This window comes from Pan troglodytes, chromosome 3 (assembly GCF_028858775.2).
Source record: "Pan troglodytes isolate AG18354 chromosome 3, NHGRI_mPanTro3-v2.0_pri, whole genome shotgun sequence".
NCBI lineage: Eukaryota > Metazoa > Chordata > Mammalia > Primates > Hominidae > Pan > Pan troglodytes.
In genome coordinates, this window is record NC_072401.2 from 124,566,041 (window position 1) to 124,592,760 (window position 26,720).

Consider the following 26,720-nt stretch of genomic DNA (forward strand, 5'->3'; position numbering starts at 1 on the left):
TATTTACAAGGACTCGTATTGTAAATATATATTTACAATTACACAATATACATACAATTATACAATATGAATATAAAGAGAGATTTGTACAGTTGTAGTATTATTGGAATAAGTACCTTTTCTAAGTAACTACTTCAAGTGGGCAAACACCTTTATCGATATATTAATTCTTATATATTAGCTAAAACTCAATGTCCCCACTACTTTATCTTCTCCATCAATACTGTAACTTCCTATAGACAAATAAAGCCTTTTCATGTCTTTAGATTCCTCAAAAAGTAGCCAATATATATTATGAATTTTTTTGCAGTTTTATTAAAAGCTTATTCTAAACCATATGGCAGTATTGCAAAAGAAAAAAGAAACTAATGTAAAGCGGTGATCACTGTGAAAACCCAGTTCCTAGACTCAAGTATATTTTTTGTTTGAAATTTGAAATGACTTATTTTTAACAATAGGTGGCGCTTCACAGGTTTTTTTGTGTGTGAGGTTAAATGCACTGGCTATATGAAATATATCTGTGCTATCAATTTTTTAAGTTAATACAAGAACACTGATTCATATAATACATTGGTAAGTAATGGAAACTATTGCTATTAAACTTATCGTATTTATGGAGCATCAAAACTAACATTCTAAGAGATTATAAAAAAAGGCAGCAGTAAATATACCTTTTGAAAATATGTAGGATTCTGTTTTTTTACTTTTCTATTTATTTTCAACTTTTATAAATGTTATTCAATCACTTTTTAAAATATGCATTTGCTTTTTTTACTCAATGATCACAAAGAGTTTACAAATTTTATAGAAGGGATTTTTACTATTTATAATGATCTCTATCTTAACTAGAAGTACAATATTAATGATTGAAAATTCCAGATAAATGATAAGGTGAGCAGGGCTCAGCAGGTGTGTAATCTCAAATTATTAGCAGATAGCTGGTCCAAAATCCCCCTCATGCACACATACAGCAATACCATTATTAAAATCAGAGTTCTCAGGCTCAGAAAAACAAAAGTAAAATGGAATTGCCTCAAAACAGTTATAAGGCAAATAAAATCATTATTTGGGGTGAAGAACCTAGAAAAAGGGGGCCTTAAACATTTCCTCATCATACAATGTGATTGAGGCAATGATAACTAATAATTTGTACAGAACTTTAAAGCTTATAAAGTCCTTGCATATATAATGAGTCATTCAGTAGCACTAGGATTTGGGAAGAGCAAGTATTTTTATTAACTTCAGGTTACTGATGAGAAAGCAGGTTCAGAGAAATTAAGTGAAGGTTACCTAGCTAGAAAGTGGCAAAGTTGGGACTTCATATCATCTGATCCTATATCTGGTACTCTTTTCATAATACCATGCTATTTTCCTAGTTATAATACTGGACATAGGGGCATTATGATTAAATATGACACATAAGCTAAAGTTATAGACCATGATATACAAGGATAATATCGTCAGAACTCAGGTCTTCAATACATGTATCCTATCAATTATTATAGACCACTTGAAATGTTTATATAAATGGAGTTATTAGAAATGTGACAAGAAAATTACAAATCAAGGGAAACTCTAAGTATAAACTTTTTTTATTTTTTATTTTTTTGAGGCAGAGTCTCGCTCTGTCGCCCAGGCTGGAGTGCAGTGGCGCGATCTCGGCTCACCGCAAGCTCCGGCTCCTGGGTTCACGCCATTCTCCTGCCTCAGCCTCCCGAGTAGCTGGGACTACAAGCGCCCACCACCATGCCCGGTTAATTTTTTTGTATTTTTTAGTAGAGACGGGGTTTCACCGTGTTAGCCAGGATGGTCTCGATTTCCTGACCTCGTGATCCGCCCGCCTCAGCCTCCCAAAGTGCTGGGATTACAGACGTGAGCCACCGCGCCTGGCAAACATATTTTTAAAAAACTCTTTTGGGAAGTTTTGTATGTTTTCTTTTCTTTTTCTTTTTCTTTCTTTTTTTTTTTTGAGATGGAGTCTTGCTCTGTCGCCTAGACTGGAGTGCAGTGGTGCGATCTCTCCTCACTGCAACCTCTGCCTCACGGGTTCAAACAATTCTCCTGCCTCAGGCTCCAGAGTAGCTGGGATTACAGGCACTTACCACCATGCCCGGCTCATTTTTGTATTTTTAGTAGAGGCAGGGTTTCGCCACGTTGGCCAGGCTGGTCTCGAGCTCCTGACCTCAGGTGATCCACCCGCCTCGGCCTCCCAACTGCTGGGATTATAGGCGTGAGCTACCGTGTCCAGCCTTCTTTTTTCAATATTAGTCATTCTCTGTTCTTAAAGAGTATGGCCATAGTTGTTTCATCAAATAAATATTCTACTTTTTTTTCCGTTCAAATAAAGGATAAACTGTAGCCTTTGACGTAGGTTATTTCAATAGGAAATAAAGATTATAGTGAGGAAGCCCTAAGAGATGCTTTTTTTGTTTTGTTTTTGTTTTAATGAGAACACACTTTTATTTTCTTACTGTGCTATCTTTGGGGGACAGTTACAAGTTTAACTTAACGTAGGTTCTTACGTGCTTGTCTCTGAAGATTAAGATAGCAGTAGGTAGTTGTGGGAATGAGAGATTGATAAATTTTGTTGACCAGAATCAAAGATGATACCAGGTGATCATTATAAGGGCCATTCCACTTCTTGTTTCAAAATACAAATCAGCGGAAGAGATGGCTAATCTTGTTTTCTCATGAAAATAAAGAACAAGTCAAGGCTTAGGGGGGAACATCTGACATCACTGGAAGAGGAAAGAAGACAGGATTTATTTTGCAATTAGCTAGATAAGAATGAGGACTGTTTTGTACCTAGGGCAAAAATGTTTCCTTAGACAATCTTACCATGTGGGTTTAATTAGTAAAATCTTTAATATATAGTAGGGATGCAGTTTATCTGAACTCTTGTCACTTTTATTCTCTCCAAAGGAATATGGCACTTAAGAAATAAAGCGCACCAATTTAGGACACTTCCAGGTATATTTCTTTCTTTTCTGACAACTTGCAGAAAAATAGAATCGCCTGTGACAACGTACACAAATGATTAGTTGAATTATAGAGCTGACACAAACTACAAATCATTCAGTGTAATTTACTCAACATATTGCTTGATTTGCCCACTTCCAGAATTTGAAACCAATACGGAACATTCGTATTTCAAATAAGGCAGAAGGATGAGAATTACGCTTATGAAAATGAAGAGAATGTTTATGGAAAATTTACAGAATAGGTTGGTCTATTTCTGTCAACTACAAAGATTGTTTACAAAAGGAAACTGAAAATAAAATGGCCTATCCTTGCCAGCTTTTCTTGGGAAGTATAGTAATATAGTGACTATTGCCCTAAAAGGAAAGTAAAGAGAACTTAGTTTCCATTACCGGTCTTCATTGATTTATTACATGCTTATAGGCTAACTCATCAATGTCTGTGATTATTTAGTTTATGTGTTTGTTTCTCAACAAGATAAAAGACTGTGATACATTTATTTATCATGACTTCACAGAAACATTAGGAGAATTAATAACGTATTATTTTTCAAAAGCTCGGAACACATGATTGTTATTTTTATTTTGGCAAATAAAGTAGATACATGAATAAGTTAAGCTTCCTATAACTGTATTAATTTTTTTTTTCTTTTTGAGGCGGAGTCCAGCTATGTCGCCCAGACTGGAGTGCAGTGGCGCGATCTCGGCTCACTGCAACCTCTGCCTCCCGGGTTCAAGCGATTCTTCTGCCCTAGCCTTCTGAGTAGCTGGGATTAGAGGCACAGACCACCATGTCCAGCTAATTTTTTGTATTTTTAGTAGAGACCAGGTTTCGCCATGTTGGCCAGGCTGGTCTCCTGACCTCTGGTGATCAGCCCACCTCAGCTTCCCAAAGTGCTGGGATTACAGGCGTGAGCCACCACGCCTGGCCATTTTTTTTTTTAATCACTAGAAGTTGTGAGGAGTTACTGAATTTTTTTCATTTCACTTTATTCTTTTTCAAAACTCAAATTAACACAAGCGATGGCTAATCTTGTTTTCACATGAAAATTAAGGACAAGTCAGGGCTCACTTTCCATTCCACTTTATTTAGACATATCTTAATAAACTAAAAATTATTATAAGATTTTTCCCATTGATATTTGCACTGTTTTTCATTTTTGGAAAAATTTCATACTCCCGTTATCCATTTTTAGTCAAGTTACAATGTAATTAAACTTACCAAGTGAAAAACAATGTATACTTTAAGCTAAAAATTTAGAATTTCTACAAAGTCTTATAGTTGCGGGGAATCAGGAGAGGCAGGTTTCATTCAATGTCTTTTAGAACCAAGGTGACAGAGCTATACGTACATTTATTTGTAATGTAATATTTAGAGAAAAACATATTAATGCATTTTAGTGCTAAATGACATGGAGGGTTATTGATCAACTCTGTACAGCATATTTAATTTCTTAATACAACATGACCCATGGTGATGGTGTTTTAGATAAAAATCTCATGGATTTGATTATTATAATTTAAAAATACTTGATCTCATGAAAATTATTTTAATACATTTCTGGTTGAAATAGAGTGTATTTGCAATAGAAATCTTTCAAATATATTTTGTAGGATTTATGAAGGTAGAATGTTCAGTGCTCCCTCTCCAGGTTTTATCATATTGGTGAACTGACCTCTCAGCTCACAACTGTGGTAATAGTTTTGAAGAACCAAATAAGATACTCTGATATGATATTCTATTTTTGATTTGTCTATTCCAATTACATTCACAAGAAACCTATCCATCACTAGTAAAATTTCATTACATCCCCAAATCTAATGAGATCTATGAAAAAAATACAATGAAATCAATTTTATTCTTTTAAATAGCCTATTTTAATACAATTCATAATATTAAGAGTGAATATGTAGCTTTTTGGCTTGATTCTTATTCTATGCTATTTTTTAGTGATGCTTTTTTATTGTTATTCATGTTCTTAACAATGCTCTGTGTTCTTTAGAGGCAATTCCAAACACAACTTTAATTTTTGAAAGTGCTCAGACATTTGAAAGTCCTGCGTGTGCGTGCGTGTGTGTGTTATGTATGTATATATTTATAGTTTCAACAGAACCATTTGCTATTGTAAATAAGGAGACTAAAAATGTACTTTGAACTAAAAATTTCCATACTTATATGTATATATGATTTAGATTCTAGAGTTTTGTTATTGTTTGCTTTGTTTTGCCAGACTTTAAGCTACTCCTGATATATAGTACCTGGAAAAATATTTCCTTTCCACTAAGTTTTTGGTCTTTAGGTGGCTTTTAAAAGTTTCTACGGAACCTTCAATTCCACAAAAAGTTATCCTCACTGCAGCATGAAAAGGCACAACTTTGATAATAAATGCCTAAAATCCCATAGTTTGTAAGAAAGTAGAAAGCAAGTTTCCTAAAGTGTTTTTTTCAGTCATATCAGCTATTACTAAGAATTATAAAACTTCTTGATAAATTTTTTCTATTCTAATTAATTGACTTTTAGCTAATTAAAAAATATACGGGTTTGTATTTTTTGCAAAATTATACAACTATATTACAAAATTGAAAGAATTTGGTTTTTTCTCCATGTGCTTGATTTTTGGGAAATCATATAACAAGCCAAGGTAAAGCAATTATTTAAAAAACCCACAGCAGAAAATTTCACCTTTATTACATATCCTTATATTACATTTGCAGTAAGGAGTGCCACCTTTTGAACTTTAGGTTTCACATATTCTGAACTTTGTTGTAAATAGGAACTGTAATGTTATATAATCATCTTTTTGTGTCAATATACGTTTTCCCTCTAGTTGGTCAGAAGTGATGGCTTGGCATACAACTTTTTTCATTTTCTTTTATTCTTCACAATTCTTTTCTAATTCAACTTAAGAGTAGAGTCCACCAATCCTTTTAATTGAGATCGACAACTAAAGATTGCTAACCAAATCCGAATGTATTCCTCTATGACAAACTGCATTTGCAGAATTTTTAGAGGCACTCCCGAAGTTTTAAGAGGATGTTTATTACACGAGTCTGTAGGGCAACATTTCCAAGTTGGTACACATAAACGAAAGAGGAAACGATAGTTAAGGAAATCCTGTTCCAGGTTTTCGGGCAGCCCGAGTGATTGACACATGATATCACCGGAGGCGTGTCCCGGAGTGGAGGTGGAGGTGGAGGCAAGGAGCTGAAATTCCGCGGAGCCGGAGTGAGACCGCTCTGTAAAGCACGCAGTGGTTTGCAGAGTGATTATCAGCTTCCCTGCCCTGGATAAGGAACAGCTACAGTCGCTGTTAAATGTGCCTGAAAAGCAATTTGCAATCTTTGCATTAGGTAAGTACCGTTTCCTTCCGTAGACATTTTAGGAAAGATAAGGTGAGAAATGTTGACTTTTGCAAGGAACTGAACATTTATTTATTTGAACTTGCTTTCCAGCTAAGGTTACTGGTTGCATTTCAAAACACCGGTAGCATTCCCACTGCTAAAACTAATGCTCTTAAAGTAAATGCTACCGCTAAAAGAAAAAGCAGGGTCCCTTTCACCTTTCCTTAACCGAACAGTAGACGTTTAAAGTCTGAAACGATCGAATTTGTGAAACACAGAGCCGTTAATGCCTTTATGCGAAGAGGGGCTAGCACTCGGTGTATGGACCAAATGCGTGTTTGTTTAGGCATTGTTGGCGACCGAAGCCCGAGCGAAGCATTGGTTTAAAACCTGAATTTCCCGTCTCTGTGTATTGATTCCTAACGCGCAGAGGCGTTGCTTGAACGTTGTTTGAACTCCTAGGCATTCCAGGGGGCAAAAGCACCTCGGCAAAAACGTGCAGGACTGCATGTTACTTTGGTTCGCGGCTGACACGCCGACTGTGCGCCGGCCTGTCAATCACTGGGAGCAGCAACAGGGAGCACATGGCAACGGGCTGCGGGCGAGCTGGCCAGCGGCCCGCCCCGGGTCCCAGCCTTTCGAAGAAAGGGACATTCACAAGCTTCTATCTCTAATTCTGTGTCGCAGGCATTTCGGCCGTGGAACCCCAGGCTCGGAGGACTGGGTGTGAGCGCTGCCCGGGAGAGGCTGACCTGCCGGGACCGGAGTGCCCGGGGACGCTGTGCCCCCACTTGCCCAACGTGCGGAATCGGCTAAGCGCGTCGGCCTGCGCGGGGGACAAGGGACGACGCCCGCCTTTCTCTCTTCGAGAAGGATCCCCAAACCTCACTCTCTTCACTCCTCCCCGCTAAAAAAAAAAAAAAAAAAAAAAAAAAAAAAAGGGTAAAAAAATCCCCCTCCCCCTCCTGGCCGCGGCAGCCTCTGCCTGGCAGGCGCGTGCTCCGAGGTCTCGCCGGGGTACTGCGCGGCTCCGTGATCCACCCGCCGACGCCGGTTCGGGCCCCGACCCGGGCGCTGCGGAGTCTCGAACGCCCGTGACGTGGATTTTTCGCTCGTCAGGAGGCCGCCATCCCTTCCTTCGTTCCTTGCGAGGAGCGACTAGAACCCGAGTTCTCTGAGCACACCGTGCCGTCAGCTGGCCCGTCACGCACTCGACTCCGCCACTCCCCTACTTGTTTTTCTGAGACTTGGGGAGCCTTCCTGAAAGGATTTGTAAAAACTGGTTCTTGGAAAGGGGCTGCAGGAGAAGACCTCCCGAGGTGGATGTTACTGAGCCGCCCGGCGAGCACCAGCCGTGAGAGGTCCGGGCCCGGCCGCGCGGAGCCGCGGGAGAACTGCCCTCCGCAGCCGGAAGGGGGCCGCGGGGAGCGCTCCTGGCCGGTGGCGGCGGGGGCGGGGGAGGCCGCGGGCCGAGGCGCTCCAGCTCCGGCGATGCCGCCTCGCCCTCCCCGCCGCGGTTGATGCGGCACGTGCACGCCGCCGCCCGCACCAGGACCTGGGCCGGGTCGCACGGCTTGGCCCCCGGCCATCGCTTCGGCTTAGGTGAGTGTGTGCGGCGGCCGCCCTCGGCCCGCTGGGCTGTAGGCGCGCGGGCGGGGCTCGCTCGGCGCGGCAGGTGCGGACTCGGCGGCGCTGCTGCCCGAGCCAGGACTCCGGGAGAGGAGGGGAGGGGAGGGACGACCTCGCTCGGCGCGGCCCCTCCCGCCGCTCCCTGCCCCCTGGGGGCGGCGGCTTCTGGGGGCTCAAGGTTGGGTGGCGGGGTGGGCGACGGTCCGCGGCTGCGGAACGTAACAGGACAGGGTCTCCTCCATCCCCGATTACCCGGAGCGGCGGCGCGGTGGCCCAGGTTGTTCTCTCGGAGAGCCCTTCACGCCCAAGGGGGATTTCAGGCGGCTCTGGGGATGTCCCCGGGGGCCCTCTTTGGAGGAGTGTGCGTCAAGCAGGGGGACGACAAAGGCTGTGTGTGTGCGTGTGTGTGTGTGTAGGCACATCTCCGGAATTCGCCGATTATCCCCTCGATAGAATTAGGCAGCCCCAAAGCCAGCCGCAACTTTCTTCTGGTTTGGAGCTCAGTGCAAAGACAGGGGAAGGGAGAGGGCACTGCCACTTTAAAAGTGGGGAAGTCGGCCGGGCGCGGTGGCTCACGCCTGTAATCCCAGCACTTGGGGAGGCCGAGGCGCGCTGATCAACTGAGGTCAGGAGTTCGAGACCAGCCCGACCAACTGATGAAACCCCGTCTTCACTAAAAATGCAAAAATTAGCCGGCCGTGGTGACGCGCGACTGTAGTCACAGCTACTCGAGAGACTGAGGCGGGAGACCCGCTTGAACCCGGGAGGCGGAGGTTGCAGTGAGCCAAGGTCGCGCCACTGCACTCCAGCCTGGGAGACAAAGTGAGACTCCGGCTCAAAAAAAAAAAGTGGGGAAGTCCGCCCTCCTGAGCTCATGGTAACCTCAGCCTCCTCCCCTCCTCCTACCAGAGAGAGGGAGAAAGAACTTGTTTTCATTCATAACTTTTTCCTTTTCCTTCTTCCGTCAACTATTTATTCAGTGCGGATTGCAGAGGGCGCAGCTCCACCGTGGTAACTTGCAATGTGGCCGCCCCTGCGCTGGCTGCTTTCTCCTCGGCCCTCGGTGAACCCAGCTTTTCCTTTAAAGCATAGACAAATCCTTGCTTAGGGTCAGCCAGACCGTGGGCTTGCTTTGGGCTCCCGCGTGGACGCTGAAGACTCTTCATGATTTGTCAGAAACCTTGGTGGGCCACGCAAAAAGTGTGTTGGAAATCCACGGTGATCCTTAGTATGGTGATGGGATTGTCCGAAAAGGTATTCTACTTCCATTCGCGTTTTCTTGGGGAAGGCAGTGTGCCGAGCGCGTGTGAGCGTGTTTGGGGCTTGTCCAAGACTGTCACTGCTTGAAAATGGGCTTTTCTTCGGATCGGAGGTGGCGAATTTTCTTTGCTTTTAATTTTTTTGTCTGGCAACTTCATTTCCCAGCCAGTATGAAGTTTGTTACAACTATCATTGGAAATGCAAATTAAAGTTGTGCCTGGTGTTATGGGTTACACTATTCAAATCCTCTACGGTTTTGTGAATCTGGCTTAGTACTTTTAGCTGCCTTTTGCTTTGAAAGCACTGAGTTAAGAAGTTCTTGAAGAAGAGGAATAATCGTGCAGGAGTCAGGATTAGATGTTGAGGACTCCAAGACTAAATCCCCGCAGGTTATGAATGTGTTACTCCTCATGCGCAAAGAAGGTGGAATAAAGTAGAAACTTGAGAGAGCTGAGTTGTGAAAACGAGGGGGAGCTCCAAGAAGTTAACATGTAAGACATAGTTTAGAGACATTAGTTTAGGAAATATAGGAAATGGACTTCTTTCTGCGTTATTCCTTAAACCATGTTTTTTGCCTCAGGTTGGTAGTGGAGAATGGACATTTCTTTTTCTTTTCATTCTTGAATTGGGTCGACTCTGTAGACTTTAGAAGGAATTTGTGTGAAAAATACTCTAGTTCACCACTGAAAGCAGAAACTTTCATCTTTGGTAGTTTGTGAAGAACACATTATAAATTAGAAATAACTTACTATTAGTATGGAAACACAACTGCTTATTTTTATCTGGATATTAGTGTGCTGATTTTGTTACAAGAAGCACATTGAATCAGAGTTGGCAGTGCGTTTGAAAATCAAGGTCTGTCATGTAAATACAGATTTTTAAATCAGAGGAAATACAGATAATTAAAACTGCCAGGATTTCCCTACACTGCGTTAAAGGCCTCACACTTATTTGTGCATAAAACTTACTTTGTTTTGTGAGTGAGCCCTTCAGCTTAAAAAAAAATCCTCTCAGGATTTCAAATATGAGTACCGTTGTATCATTCACTGGACTATACATTGAGTCTTGTGTGTGTGTGTTTGTAGCTCCAAAACACCAAGAATCGTTGTGTACCTGATACATTTATTTTTGCATCTCATAGATGAATAATAAGGTAGTTTTAAAATTCTGATTTATATAGAAAATTACCTATTATTTTGCGATTTCATTTTAGAGTCTCAATTTTTTAATTCCTTAATTTTTTTCATCATTAATCTAATGCATATAACAGCACACAACAAAAAGGCTGTAGCACCAAAGCCATTCTCAATTTCTTAAAAGGTAGACATTTTCCTTTATAGAAGCCACCTATGAACTGATAACTGAGCTTTCTTTAGATGAGAGTTATTCTCCTGCTTATACTCAGTATTCCCTGCGAAGGCATGCTCCATTTTAATTATTAGATTCACAAACAGGAAGGCATTACTTCCTCTTGATTCTGCTTCTTAAAAGTTGGAAAAACTTGTAATGTTTATGGCATGGGGTCTCTCGTTTATAGTCTTCCTCTATGATGTGGTCCCCAGCCTCTCCTAGAATTGGACTCTGGCCAGGACCCCAGCATCATTGTAATCCACTGATGAAGGAGGTCATTACTAGGCGGTTTAGGCAATTTGTGATTTGACAGGATTCCCCCCCCCCCTCAAAAATGCTTCCTGTCATTTATTTTCTGTGTTTTTTTCATCTTTGATTTCGTTTTAGGATTTCAGATGCATGCCAGGTTTCCACTGATTGCCAGAACTCGAGATCACTACACATGGATCCCCAAAATCAACATGGCAGTGGCAGTTCGTTAGTTGTGATCCAGCAGCCTTCTTTGGATAGCCGTCAGAGATTAGACTATGAGAGAGAGATTCAGCCTACTGCTATTTTGTCCTTAGACCAGATCAAGGCCATAAGAGGCAGCAATGAATACACAGAAGGGCCTTCGGTGGTGAAAAGACCTGCTCCTCGGACAGCACCAAGACAAGAAAAGCATGAAAGGACTCATGAAATCATACCAATTAATGTGAATAATAACTACGAGCACAGACACACAAGCCACCTGGGACATGCAGTACTCCCAAGTAATGCCAGGGGCCCCATTTTGAGCAGATCAACCAGCACTGGAAGTGCAGCCAGCTCTGGGAGCAACAGCAGTGCCTCTTCTGAACAGGGACTGTTAGGAAGGTCACCACCAACCAGACCAGTCCCTGGTCGTAGGTCTGAAAGGGCAATCCGGACCCAGCCCAAGCAACTGATTGTGGATGACTTGAAGGGTTCCTTGAAAGAGGACCTGACACAGCACAAGTTCATTTGTGAACAGTGTGGGAAGTGCAAGTGTGGAGAATGCACTGCTCCCAGGACTCTACCATCTTGTTTGGCCTGTAACCGGCAGTGCCTTTGCTCTGCTGAGAGCATGGTGGAATATGGAACCTGCATGTGCTTAGTCAAGGGCATCTTCTACCACTGCTCCAATGACGACGAAGGGGATTCCTATTCAGATAATCCTTGCTCCTGTTCACAATCACACTGCTGCTCTAGATACCTGTGTATGGGAGCCATGTCTTTATTTTTACCTTGCTTACTCTGTTATCCTCCTGCTAAAGGATGCCTGAAGCTGTGCAGGAGGTGTTATGACTGGATCCATCGCCCAGGGTGCAGATGTAAGAACTCCAACACTGTCTATTGTAAGCTGGAGAGCTGCCCCTCCCGGGGTCAGGGTAAACCATCATGATTTTTGGAGGTGGGTTGTACCTCCTGAACTTCTAGCTTTCAAGTTGTGGCTGTTTTTTGTTTTTGTTTTCTTTTCTTTAGAATTTTTCCCTGTTTCCCACCTTCTCTTCCCCTGTTGCCAAGGTCTAACTCATGGATTTTTCTCTTTCCTCATGGATGATCTTCAGCAAGAGTGGACTGGGAAGCTGCACCTGGCTCCCACTTTCAACAAGAGCCTCTGCCATCCACTTGAGAGGGTATTGAGAGCCAGTGGGCTTTTGTGTAGCCTTTTTATTCTGCAAGCAACTTTCTAAAGTTGTGTACATGAACATACACCCACACCCAGACTACAGTGATTTAGAGTTGTTTTGATTGGGTACCGTGGGAGCGGGGAAATTGGTTTTTTAAAAAGCAACTGTTTAATTGCTTAAATAAGCTATGTATTAAATCTGTCTCCAGTTAGGGCTATCTTCCTAGCATAGGCCCCTTAAGTAGCATGGGGGATATATTTTTTGCTATAACGTAAAAATTTTCCTTTAACCACTGCCCTCTCCTTTCTCCTTCAAGGTTCTTTCCCCCTCAGTTTTGTTGTTGTCTTACTCTGGAGATGCCAAGTGTATTTTTTCTTTCTGTGTAATTTTAGATTCCCCTTACAATGTAAATCTTCACATTGGAGATAATATTGGTTGGACCTTGCCCAGCTTCACTCTAGCCTTCGTATTTGTGAAGGACTCAGCCACCTTCCTTCTTCACCCCATGCTTCTCACCAAATTTTTGTTGTCATTGAGGGCACTTGGATAACTCAAGTTGATATTTATAGCTGATCAATCTATATGTGTCACAGAACTATGCTGCCTAAAGTGATCTTGGCTCCTTAATGGTCCTTTTGGCCCCTTGGATAGTTAACAGCTGAGTAATTCTAATCTCTTCTGTGTTTTCCTTGCCTTAACCACAAATTGTGGTGCTTTTTGTATATTTTATGTATAAATCACAAAGTTGAATTCTGACTATTTTTAAGACAAAAGTCTGTTAAACTTTTTTATTGTAAAGAATATTTATTATGCGAATCTCTATTATTTTATGGTATTTATTGCAAAAGACTGTTGAAATGTACTCATGTTTGAATATAACAAAATATCAATACTTAACGGAAAATAAGGTGACACGAAGAAAGTACATATGTTAACTATAATGCAGAAAATATATTAATTAATGAAACTGTCTCTTGATTTCTTCATTTATTAGCCTGTACTATTATGATGATTTTTGCTTATTTGCTTTGACTTTTTCTTCTTACACACCCATTTTACTTCTTTCCCTATAGATGTTGAATCTAGACATAGGTGAGCCCAAATTATGAACTGGATAATTAGGTTGGTGCAAAAGTAATTGCAGTTTTGGGCCATTTTTAATGGCAAAAACACAGTTACTTTTGCACCAACCTAGTATTTCCTGGAAAGTGCATTAATCAAAATTTTGTAATCCAAATTATCTTTTAACAAATGCTCAAGTGAGTTATTTTATACAGTAAAAATTTTTTGTAATACTCTCTCCCTTTGACTATTTTGTAAGCATGAGGTTTTGTGTATATTATAGTTTCTTGAAATGGGGCATATCTACAGTAGAAGCTTTTTTAAATGTTTATCCTAACTTTTAAGTTAATAAAAAGTTAGATTTATCAGCTAGACTTAATGAACTTAGTTCTGTAGATATGCTAGGAGTCGCTGGTACTGTCACTTTAATAAAGCATTCTAGAAGTTACCAAGGGAATAATTCACAGTATCAGAGAGATTTCAAAAACATTCCTGTCCCTGTCTTTTCACTTGTTTCATAAGTCTAATGTGGCCTGACCAAATTACACCTCATCAAGTCCTGTGCAATAAGAAACCTGAAGGCCTAAAATTTTACGTAGAAAAAGTGTTTTAAATCTTATTTTTTAGGCTGGTGAAACCACTACATAGCTAGAATCCTTGGGTCTGATAAAATATTTGGTCATTTGAATCCTCAGAATACACCGTTTTTAAGTTTGATAAAATTTTATTCATGTGAGTCCTCAGTCTCACTAACTCCCTAAGTGATAGGTCAGTCATTATCTGCATTTGAAAATAATTCTTTGCATTTGAGAATAAGATACTGACATAATTTGAACCCAGGTTATCAAAGCTCTTATCCAGCTTTTTGTTTTGGTCATTATTCATGGATGGCTTGGCTGTTAGTTTAAGAGTACGTATTTGTTCTTTGTAAATAGGCTTTGACTTTTGTTTTACATAGACAAGGTATAATTGGTAGAAACTTGTTTTAGTCCTTTTCCATCAAGCCGCTAAACCTATTAGTTGGCAATGTGATATTTAATCCATCAAATATTTCCTTTATGCTTTGAAAGCAGGAGGATTTTTAAAAGTAAATAGTTGTTTTGGAGGCTACTTCATAATCTGTAGCACTTAAAAATGTGAACTTGAGTGTTTTCCTCTGATATTCAAGTTATGTGATGTTATCACTGGTCCTTTCATATTTATAGAGTATTTTCATTGAGATGTGGCTTCTTAAGTATATGAACACAGACTTCTTCAAAATACTCTTTGGGGTTTTTTTCCAATATTACTCAGACCCTTAGTATAATTAGTTGGAGTCAGAGCTGTCTTTAGCTGTAATAACCAGACTAAGAAGCAGTAGCTTTTACTGAAAGAAATTTATAACTTTTATGAGAATGAAGTATGCTGTGGAGTTTTAACTTCTGGCTATATATATATGCAGAATACATGAAAAATATTAAGATGCTGGTCTGCTGCTTCGAGGACTGTATATGAACTCTGGCATAATGGCAAGTCTGTACTTGGAAGGAACGATCGCTTAGAGGTTCAGATTTCTAAAAGAGGCTTGTCAGGTGGCAAAGCATAAACACTGATTCGAAACTTCCTCCTTTGTGATGGTTTAAACCTAGGAAGAAGAAATATAAGAGTGTGTCCTCATAAGAGCTTATGGGCCCTAGGCTCTTGAACCTAATGCTGATCATCATTTTAAAGTGCTTAGACTTTGAAAGCATCAGCTGAAATTTTTTACAATGCCGCTGCCACTTATTTAATACTGTTGAATGAAAAACAACATGCCAAACAGATGGGCTAACCTTTTTATTCCACACATTTGTCCCTCTTCCCCTACTAGTACAGCCTGACAGAATGGATGTTTTTGTTACCTGGTTCCTTTCCAGTATATTTTCTGACTGCCAATTTTTTCATTTCAAACAAGCCTTATTTAGATAGTTTAATAGTGAATAAACCAACATAGGACTTTTGTAATTGAGTAGTTTCCTGTTTACAGAGTTTATAAAATGTAACCTAGCAGAAAAAATGGAATGTGAAAAAGTAGACTTTTTTGTGTGTGAAGACCTAAAGTGAATCTGCAAATATAGGATTATAATTACATGGTTTCCAAAATTCAAACCACAAAATATTTCCATTATTACTAAAAAATAAAAATTAAAGCTTTAAAAATAATGGTCTTTAAAGTGAAAAATAAGTTAAAAACTATGTTTTTATCCTAAAATCGATAATGGAACCAGACTCAGGTGATTAATTTCCAGAGGATTTAATTTTTGAAATTATCCATTTTTCCTAAATCTTTTTTTAATGGAGTGGTGTATTTCGTAGCAGACTATCTATCTATCGATATCTATAGATAGATATCTCATTAAAAAACAATCCCTTTTGAAATATATTGAAATATTGAAACAAACTGGAAAAGTGTCTAAAAGCAGTTCTCATCCTAAACTCTCACTATACATTTTCTTTTTAATTGGCAAGAGTGTTGGTGTTTTTAAATATGTTGAAAACAAAATTTTTAAGTCCTTTTGGCCAATTGATGGTTGGATGGTTGTTTTTTCCCTTACTTCACTGATTAGCTATAATCAAAATAGCCATGTATATACTTACCTGATAGCTATTGATTCTTACAGTAGTCTCTCAGATTATTACTAAGCCATTTTGCTATTATTGAACACCTCATAGGGGCATTATTCTGTATACAGTAGAATTCTAGAACCAGAAATATATCTTAAGAGTTTATCTTAATGTTTCTCAATCATGTATGAAAAGAAATAGATATCTAGTTTAAAAATTAAAAATTCAGAAGTGTGTGTCATAGCTCAGACCCGTATTAGAATAATCTCCGGGGGTGGGGGCCTGGTATTCGTTATTTTCAAAAAGCTTTTTGGGTGATTGTATCAGGCAACTTTGGAACTGATTTATGTAGCTCACTGTCTTCATTTTGAAGATGTACAAACAAAGTCATGGCTTGAGAAGAAAAGCTGTCCATGTTTTAGCAAGGGTAAAGCCTGAACTCTTTCATCTGACACAGGATTTTCTTCATTTCTTGTTTGTTTGTTTGCTTTTTGGGATGAGGTCTCGATCTGTCACCCAGGTTGGAGTGCAGCAGTAGCTTGATCACCACTCACTGCAGCCTCAACCTCCTAGGCTCAAGCAATCCTCCCCTGCCTCAGCCTGTGAAGCAGCGGGGACCACAAGCAAACGCCACCATGGCCAGCTATTTTTTTTTTTTTTTTTTTTTTTTTTAGTGGAGACAGGTGTCTCCTTATGTTGCCCAGGCTGGGCTTAGCTGTCCTGCTTCAGCCTCCCAAAGTGCTAGGATTACAGGCGCAAGCCATTGCACCTGTTCTCCTCATTTCTCAGCAGCCAACTCAATCAGTGTCTTTCTGCTGCAATTAGCCCTTACTATTCCATCCTCTTTACCAGAAAATTTTTCCTTCATAATTAATATATTTGACCATAATTTAGGAAATGAAATGTTTTTCTGCATTTATTATTCATGCTTAGCTATCAGGAATAAGTAGTAAATGACTTCATTGCCGTGATTATTTTTCATATGTTAATATTAAAATTAACAGTTTGAAAGTGGAGCTTGTGTTTCCTCTGGCTGGGTTTATATGGTAATAATAGAACAAATGGATTTAATCAGTTTGTGAAAGGAACAGTAACTTGGCATCTAGATTTAAGAACTCATGTGATGGTATTTCTTATCATTTTTCTGGCTGCAGTAAGATTACAGTGATTAGAAGCTGCTTTAAATTGTATATTTTGCATTATTAAAGAGATGGATGTCGTCTTGCAGACAGAATCACAATAGATATGGCAATAATTCTATTGCAGAAACTATCAGAGAAGCTAGAACTGTTTGAACTGGATATTTAGGTACAGTATACTAGAAGCATCATTCACCAATGATGCTTTGTTTAGTCCAATAATATTTTAGTCCAAGAATCTACTTAGTCTATATAAAATAATCAAAATTATAATTTGATAAAATCAGAATAGTAATTTTTATGATAAAATAATCATAGAATCATTATTTCCTTCCTAGTAGAAGGAAACTTAAAGGTCATCTAATCCAGTCTTTTTATTTTAGAGATGAGAAGTCCAGGTTAAGAGAGGTTACTTGCCTAAAGTCATGATCTATTTGTGAAAATGAAGTAAATTGTATTAACTACTTGCTGGGCTGGGCGCGGTGGCTCACGCCTGTAATCCCAGCACTTTGGGAGGCCGAGGCAGGTGGATCAGGAGGTCAGGAGTTCGAGACCAGTCTGACCAACATGGTGAAACCCCATCTCTACTAAAAATACAAAAATTAGCCGGGCGTGGTGGTGTGCACCTTTAATCCCAGCTACTCAAGAGGCTGAGGAAGGAGAATCTCTTGAAGTCTGGAGGCAGAGGTTGCAGTGAGCCGAGATCATGCCACTGCACTCCAGCAGGGGCAACAGAACGAGACTCCATCTCAAAAAAATAAATAAATAAAGTAAAATAAAAATAAAAACTACTTGCTGCATTTGTACATGTGGTAAATGGCTGGAAGGAAGGAAAGAGACGTTGATTAAGGGGAGTGGAGGTTGAACAAAATTTCAGATTATTTGTGTTATAAAATTGAACACATTTGTTAAAGCACAATGGATTAATGATAGTCCATTGCAGAGAAATAAGTGCCATGAGGAGGGAGCCAGACAAAGCTAGCTAAGCAAACAAGATGCAAGTTTGAGAAAACTCAGTTCCAGTTTGGCTAGCAGTGGTTCTCAGCCTTAGCCGCACATTAAAAGCAGCTGAGAGCAAAAGACGCCACCCTCAGCAATGAACAAAAGCCTGTGCCTAGACCCCGCCTTAAGCTAGTTAAATCAGAATTTCTGAAAGTGGGCCTTGGCTTTCCTTTGTTTTAAAAGCACCCCAGATGATTCTACAGCTAGTCGAAACCCTCTGAGTTAGATCATAGGTATGTATAGGGGAATTGTGGGAGATTAAAATAGCAGAGATTAAGATAGGAAGGCCAATTTAGAAAAAGAAAGCCATAGGTATTATGGTCCTGACACAGCTTGTAGGTTAGTAGGAAGGGAAAGGGGGCGGGGTGTGAATGAGAGAACTATGGTCCATGGGGAATCTATGGGACTTTGCGGTTATTTGTATGTGGGTTTCAGCTGGAGGAAAGAATTGATACTGAGCTTTTGGATTTAGGCAAATGGGAAAATGACAGTTCCGTTAAATGAGTGGGATTTGTTTGGGGTATGTGGGGTAGGAAATGTTATTAGTTCTATTGGGATAAACAGATAATTATGAAAAAAAGTCTAGAGTTTAAGAGAGGTTAGTGACGGCCCATCATTCACATACAAGTGATAGGAGGTCCACAGTGTAGATCCCAAAGGAAAACAATGGAATTAAAAGCAGGCTAGAGACAAACCTTGAGGAACATACCTACATTTAGGGAGCAGAGAGAGGATATAGAGCCAATCAGTAAGAGAGATGGTCGAAGAAGCATAGGCACCAAGAGATTGGTATGTTTTAGAATCTAAAGGAGAAGACTTCTAAGGTGGAAATTAGTAATCGAATGTCAAAAGCTGCAGAAACTCCCAACTAAATTTAGTGAGTGGTATTTAGGTGAAGTTGTAATGAAAACCAGATTGCATGGGATTAGGAAATGAGTGGGAAGTAAGGATATGCAGGGTAACAGTTTCAGGCTGTTCACTCTAGACATTTTGAGATGATGGGAAAGTAACTAGAGGCAGGTAAACAGCTGAGAATATTTTTAGACTAACAGAAACTTGAGCCTTTTTGCAGAAAGACAGCATGGGCAGTTGAGAGGGAGAAGAGGGAAGAGCTGGAGGGTCACAATCCTGGAAGAGGGAGGAGGAGATGGAAGAGAAAACACAAAGGGGAACTTTAACCTTGGCAAGACAGTTCTTCTCCCAGAGTAAAGGAAAAAATAAGAGGGAAGAAACAGATGTAATAGAATTTTAAGAGAGAGGAGGAAATTGTCAAAACACAGCCTGTTTTTGGTAAATAGAAGGATGGTCTTCTACTGATAGTTAAGACACATGACAGACCCAAATTGGTTCTTGAGAGCAGAGGTCTAGAATGGCTAGAGATGGGGACTGCTTATGGCTCAGTCAATAGACCAAAGCAGGTGAAGTGAAGAATAGTGAGAGCTCAAGCTCACATGAGACAGGGAATGTTTTAGGAGCCAATTTTCAGATTTTATCTAGACATTGTCTGCAGCTGGTTGTGGGGAGCAATTAAGGCAGAGAATAAGTATTACCTGGGGCCAATAAGAAATGGTGAATTTCACAGAGCTCAGGGATTTTAGGGCAGTAGCCTGAGTGTTTGCTAAAATGGCTAGCCAGAAAAAACTGTATCTCAACGAGGGTGAGATACAGGTTTACTGAGAGCAAGGCAATAGGAAAAGTGAGGACAGCTGAGGACATAGGAGCAGTTCCAAGTCAAGACCCTAGAAGGTGGGCCTTTTTGTTTTGGGACAGGGTCTCGCTCTTTTGCCAGGGCTGGAGTGCTGTGGTGCAGTCATAGCTCACTGCAACCTCAAACTCCTGGGCTCAAATGACCCTCTCACCTCAACCTCCTGAGTAGCTGGGACAACAGGCATGCAGCACGGCACCCAGCTAATTAAAAAAAACAAAAAAACAAAACTTTTTTTTTTTTTTTAGAGACAGGGCCTCATGATGTTGCCCAGGCTGGTCCCAATCCTCCTGCCTCAGCTTCCCAAAGTGCTGGGATTACAGGCATAAACCACTACACCTGGCCAGGCAGGCCATTTTTAAATGCTGAGGAAACCTGGAGTTTCTCTGTGCTAACAGGTAGCTCAGGTGATAAGAGTTAGAGATATATGGCACTAAGGATGAAGATAAGGAGAAAATGGAGGCCAATGTGTTAGAAGAGTTGTTAATTTAGGTATTAAAATATTGGAAGTTGGTTGGGCGGTGGTCTGTAATCCCAACACTTTGGGAACATCACTTGAGCTCAGGAGTTTGAGACCAGCCTGGACAAATTGGAAGGCCCCCAAAAGAAATTCATCATTTCTTTCTTTTTTTTTTTTTTTTGAGATGGAGCCTTGCTCCGTTGCCCATGCTGGAGTGTAGTGGTGCGATCTCAGCCCACTGCAGCCTCCAGGGTTCAAGAGATTCTCCTGCCTCAGCCTCCTGAGTAGCTGGGATTACAGGTGCCCACCACCATGCCTGGGTAACTTTTGTATTTCTGGTAGAGACAGAGTTTCACCATGTTGGCCAGGCTGGTCTTGAACTCCTGACCTCAGATGATCCACCTGCTTCAGCCTCCCAAAGTGTTGGGATTACAGGCGTGAGCCACCGCGCCTGGCCAGAAATTCATTATTTCTTATTGGCCGCAGGTAACACATATTCTCTGCCTTAATTGCCCCCCACAATGAGCTGCAGGGAATGTCAAGATACATGTGAAAATAAATGTCTACATAAAATGTGAAAAACAGCCAGGTGCAGTGGCTCACGCCTGTAATCCCAACACTTTGGGAGGCTGAGGTGGGTGGATCACGAGGTCAGGAGTTCAAGACCAGCCTGGCCAAGATGGTGAAACCCCCGTCTCTACTAAAAATACAAAAATTAGCTGAGCATGATGGTGGGTGCCTGTAATCCCAGCTACTTGGGAGGCTGAGGCAGAGAATTGCTTGAACCTGGGAGGCAGAGGTTGCAGTGAGCCGAGATCGTACTACTGCACTCCACCGTGGGCAACAGAGTGAGACTCTGTCTTCAAAAAAAAAAAAAAAAAAAAATAGTGAAAAACGTTCATTGGCCAAAACATCTACAAAAAATTAGCCAGGACTGGGGGCATGCGCCTATAGTCCCTGCTACTCAGGAGACGGAGGTGGGAGGATCCCTTTGAGCCCAGGAGGTTGAGGCTGTGGTGAGCCATGTTCCCACAACTGCACTCCAGCCCAAGTGACAGAGCAAGACCCTGTCTCAGAAAGAAAAAAAAAAAATGCTAGAATGATAGGTGGAGAAAAAAATATCTAGAAGCTGTTTATGTTTGGGAGGAATATTTTTAGGTGCTCTAACTTATTTCTAAACTAATGGATTACAAGAGCTGATAAAAATGTAGGATTTCTTAATAAGGATAATTTTAATAAGAAATGAACTAGTGGAGTAGAATTTATTGTAACGGATGTGCTCCATTTATAGCACAAACGATCTGTTAACAAAATCTGTTACTGAATAAAGAAAATATCTACATGAAATAGATTGACCTGTCAATTCAGTCAAAATAATACACACAGCCAAAAGACCTTCTGCTTTCCACATTCCCTTCTTTCAGCTTTTGTGCACTTCAGAGGCACTTGAGGAAGCAAAGAGATTCGGTCCAAGATCTTAGTCTTGCCTGCTTCACAGAGTTTGCACGTTGCAGATTTGCAGTGGAAGCTGTGAGTAAATTTGATTCCCTCACAGAAGTACATTTTATTCTTCTGGGCCACCCAGAATCTGTCTATTACTCTAAATGTAGAGAGGCCTATCTTTATAAAGAAAACTGTTGGTGTCAGAGTTATTTACAGAGCATGTGAAACTTTAACTTGTCACTTTGTGGTTTGTAAACCTGCTCTTTGAATTGCCTATAATTTCCCCTTTGTGTCTGCCTTTTTAGGTTTTACCCTTTAGTACCAGAAACAATTCAATTAGGGAAGATAAAAAAGGATGAAACCAACATTTATCGGTTTTAACATTTTGCTATCTAGTACCTGGAATCGTGATTATACAACAGAGGAAGAGCTCAGTAAATATTTGTTGTTGATCAACTTCGTAGATTTATTCTTAAAAGTTTCAGAATAAGGAAAAATGCTGAGATTAATGTTTGCAGGGTCTTTTGATACCATTTCTAATGTCTACAATATTGGCAATTTTTGAGAGAAAATAAGAACTTGGCTTTGTCAACCATGCATTCATCAATTTAACAACTGTATCTTTGAATAGTAATTCATAACTTTTTAGCAATGTGAATGATGCTATCACTGGCGGTAAATGGGGCCATGGAAACACTCTGGGAGGAGGCAGCCAAATCTGTCTTTGTAAATCAGAGAAGCCTTCATAAAAAAAGCCTTGAAAGATGAGTAGTAATGAGTCAAGTAGACAAGGGGAGAGAAAAGCATTTTGGAAAAGTCCAAAGGCATGTTAAGTGGGAATGATCATGGCATGATGAGAACATTGCAAGTAATTTAGTATGTTTGGAGTGTAAGATGCCTGTGGGGAAAAGAGGAGCCAGTCATGGAAAGTGGAAATGTCATGTTAAAAAGTTTAGGCTCTATCCTGTGGGTGATAGTCATTGACAGATGATAATCAGGAGAATGGCATGAACAGATTAGAGTTTCAGAAGGATACTTAGGCAACACTGCATGGTGCTGATGGACTGGAGGGCAAGAGGGAGACCAGCTGGATAAATAATATAGGAGCCAAGGTGATTAATGTGACAGGGACAGTGGAGGCTGAAAGGAGGTTGTGAGCTTGATCTGATTGGTTGTAGAAGGTGGGGGAGGAGAAGTCTTGGCCATTTGGTACCGGGTTAACTCATCTCTGGTAATGGAAGGCAGAGACATTTGTGTAAATGAAATATAGAAGGAGATCAAAATTTTCCCCACTCAACATTCTACTAATTGTGCAGATTTAAGAGTCTCTCCCCGCCCCTAACCCCCCAACCCCCATCTCTCCTGGAATGGTTAATGAGTAATGAAGTGGACAGAAGGCAGGAAGCAAGAAGACAGGAAAGAAGCAAAGGCTTTGCAAATCAAACAGAAACTAAATTTTTCATTCTTTCACCTCAGCCTCCCAGAGTTCACTGTATACAGCTTCACTGTATACACTTTTCAGTGACTTATGTATCTGAACTTTGTTGTCAGAAACACCAAGTTCCAGAACTTTAAAATTCACCAATCTTGGTGGGGCACAGTGGCTCACACCTGTAATCCCAGCACTTTGGGAGGCCGAGGTGGGCAGATCATTTGAGGTCAGGAGTTCAGGACCAGCCTGGCCAACATGGTGAAACCCTGTCTCTACCAAAAATACAAAAATTAGCTGGGCATGGATCCCAGCTACTCAGGAGGTTGAGGTGGGAGGATCGCTTGAACCCAGGAGGTGGAGGTTGCAGTAAGCTGAGATGGCACCACTGCACTCCAGTCTGTGAGACAGAGTGAGACTCTATCTCAAAAAAATAAAATTCACCAAGCCAGCCTTTTTCTCTTTAACTGCTAAAACATTTCTTCCACTACTCCCCTACTCCACCCTCCTAATCCAGTCATTACATTTTGAATCATTGAAGTATCCTGAAAAACAATGTTTGCAGGCCGGGCGCGGTGGCTCACGCCTGTAATCCCAGCACTTTGGGAGGCCGAGGTGGGCGGATCACGAGGTCAGGAAATCGAGACCATCCTGGCTAACACAGTGAAACCCCCTCCCAACTAAAAATAAAAAAATTAGCCAGGCGTGGTGGCGGGCGCCTGTAGTCCCAGCTGAGGCAGGCGAATGGCATGAACCCAGGAGGCGGAGCTTGGAGTGAGCCGAGATCTCGCCACTGCACTCCAGCCTGGGCGACAGAGCGAGATTCTGCCTCAAAAAAAAAAAAAGAAAAGAAAAACAATGTTTGCAACATAAGAGTCTTGATTTTCCTTATTCCCTGTATTTTTCTCTGCCTGCTGGTGGTGGTGATGATGATAGAGAAAGGAAGGAAGGTGATTGGGCAATATGTAATCCCTGTAATCCCAGCGCTTTGGGAGGCCGAGGCGGGCGGATCACCTGAGGTCAGGAGTTCGAGACCAGCCTGGCTAACACGGTGAAACCCCGTCTCTACTAAAAATATAAAAAATTAGCCGGGTGTAGTGGCGGGCGCCTGTAGTCCCAGCTACTCGGGAGGCTGAAGCAGGAGAATGACGTTAAGCCGGGAGGCGGAGCTTGCAGTGAGCCGAGATCATGCCACTGCACTGCAGCCTGGGCCACAGAGCGAGACTCCGTCTCAAAACAACAACAACAACAACAACAAAGCCAGGCGTGGTGGCTCACACCTGTAATCCCAGCTACTTGGGAGGCTGAGGCAGGAGAATCGCTTGAACCTGTGAGGTGGAGGTTGCAGTGAGTCGAGATCACGCCATTGCACTCCAGCTTGGGCAGCAAGAACAAAACTCCGTCTCAAAATAATAATAATAATAATATTAAAATAAAGTAAATTGAACCCCAGAAAGGTGAAATGACATGCTCAAGGATAAGCAGCTAGTAGGAAATAGAACCAACTGAATGAGAAAAAGACATGAACAATACTTTTAAAGGCCTGTACTGTTTTCATTATGTGGACCTTGTTTGTACTTGAAGTTTGGGAGTTTAATTTACAATTCCTGAAGAGAATATAGCATAAAGATAGGCAGATCCAATAAAACCTGAATTCTTACAGAAGCAACACAGAAGAAGGGCAAAATAGTTTCGGTTTGGAATTGGTCATTTTTTTTCTTTATTTTGAGACAGAGTTTTGCTCTTGTTGCCCAGGCTGGAGTGCAATGGCACGATCTCGGCTCACCGCAACCTTCACCTCCCGGGTTGAAGCGATTCTCCTTCCTCAGCCTTCCCAAGTAGCTGGGATTATAGGAATGCGCCACCAAGCCTGGCTAATTTTGTATTTTTAGTAGAGATGGGGTTTCTCCGTGTGGGTCAGGCTGGTCTCAAACTCCTGACCTCACGTGATCCGCCCACTTCGGCCTCCCAAATTGCTGGGATTACAGATGTGAGCACCGCGCCCGGCTATTTTTTTTTCTTTTAATTTGAAATACTTGTAAATAATAGTATTGGAATTTAAATTTTTTTCTATTTTATAGGTGGTATATACGAGGCACATGTAGAGACTTGGGAAAAAAAATTTTTTAAGGTGATCTTTATAAAATAGCAAAACTTGAATTTGAGGAAGCTGGCATTGCTTGATTTCCAAAGTTTGGTAAAAAAAAAAAAAAGTCAAGTGTGAGAGTCCAAAATTGCTTCACACTCTATGTAAATAATGGGATATGGTACCCTGTGGTCCCTTAATTTCTTAAATAAAAATTTTAATGAGGGAGAAAGGATCTCTTAATCCTTAGGGAAAATATGCTTTGTGTGGATTGTAAAATCTGGCAAATTTTGGAAAGAAGAAAAGCAGGCAGTACTCTTGGAAAAAAATAGTCTGCTTGAACTTGCCTTTTTTGAAAAAAACAAAACCCAACATTCTTTCATAAAGCATTTTTTTAAAAGTATTTGCCCTTGAGCATTTTTTTCTACTTACCCATACTTATCTTTCAAAACAAACATTTATTTCTTTCTACTATAGAGTGTGAGGAAGTTCCTTTGAGGTTATGCCCTACAAACATATCCAAGCAGTAACTGTCACCTCCTTCCTATGGCACAACAAATGACTAAGTCAACCGCAGGCAGCGGGGAGCATAGAGCGGCGATTTCGTGATGGGGGCTGTTCAGATGTTACCTATGGGATCAGTTCTCAAGAGGAAAAAACACACAACTATATTTTTGTGTGCAAATAAAATTTTGGGTCCTTTTGACCCAATGGAAAATGTGTGTCTACTGGTGGCTGCCTACTTGGAATATGATGATTTACACTTGGAAACATTTGTGTCATTTATCATATGATGTTACTGGTCTACAGCATGACTGCATAACAAATAACCATATTAAAAATTAATCTTTTCCAGTTCATCAGACTGTATGTCTTTTTGACACCCCAAGTCTTGTCTTTGCCTCTTGCCCTGCCGTCTTTTCCTGCAGTCACTCTTTACATTAAGTCTAGGATTAAGTTAAAACTCATGCACTGCGTATTTGTGGCTGCGCTTTCAGACTCCTATCCTGCCCTTTCACCCTTCTTTCCTACTTTTCTGAAACATAAATCTTCTATCCAGTGGAATTGGTTCGCTCCTGTCCCTGCAACACACCTTCAACTCCAGACCTGAGACACTGTCTTTGCCTTTTCAATCCTATTCTTTGCAACAAGGTTTAAATCCTACTTTTCTGACTGGATCATGGCAAAATAATCTCTCCCAGAAATTCTTTAGTAACAACATTCTGTAAACTGATCATTACTTTTAATGTTGAGTTTTTAGTGTTTATGTCTTGTCTCCCTTCCATATTATAATTCTTTCAGACTGGGTTTATGTTGTAGATTTACCTGTACTCCTAAGGTGCTTTGCCCATAGTAGGCACTCAATAAATATTCATTGATATTTTTCCCTGCATTTTACAATCGAGTCATAAAAGCCCATATTTGGCTTCTGTTTTTCTGGCCAGAGGGCCATTCACTGCATTAATAAAATATATATTCTGACATGATGTGTCTCCTGCCTAAAGTCATTTTTGTCTAGCAAATACTAGTAAATAGAATTCTAAAAAAGATATGTGATTATCTGCTGCAGAGAATTTCAGTAATATCACTGATCATGTTAAGGTTTCCAGGGGAGACTAAT

General features: G+C 40.8%; 1 protein-coding gene across 2 annotated transcripts; it reads left to right on the forward strand.

Moving 5' to 3' along the window:
* The first annotated feature begins 7,791 nt into the window (after nt 1-7,791).
* SPRY1 (sprouty RTK signaling antagonist 1) lies at nt 7,792-13,162 on the forward strand. Of its 2 annotated transcripts, none has more exons than XM_517428.8 (2): nt 7,792-7,922; nt 10,947-13,162. In XM_517428.8, exon 2 carries the CDS (start codon nt 11,002-11,004, stop codon nt 11,959-11,961), a length of 960 nt encoding a protein of 319 aa, XP_517428.3. In that variant the 5' UTR covers nt 7,792-7,922; nt 10,947-11,001; the 3' UTR covers nt 11,962-13,162. The 2 variants fall into 2 exon arrangements, with proteins under 2 accessions (XP_517428.3, XP_001155923.1); XM_001155923.7 differs by lacking the exon at nt 7,792-7,922 and adding an exon at nt 8,126-9,203.
* The last annotated feature ends 13,558 nt before the right edge of the window (nt 13,163-26,720 follow it).

Bases quoted from the DNA above. Each gene is read 5' to 3' on its own strand.
- SPRY1 (XM_517428.8), top strand. From the start codon at position 11,002: ATGGATCCCCAAAATCAACATGGCAGTGGCAGTTCGTTAGTTGTGATC.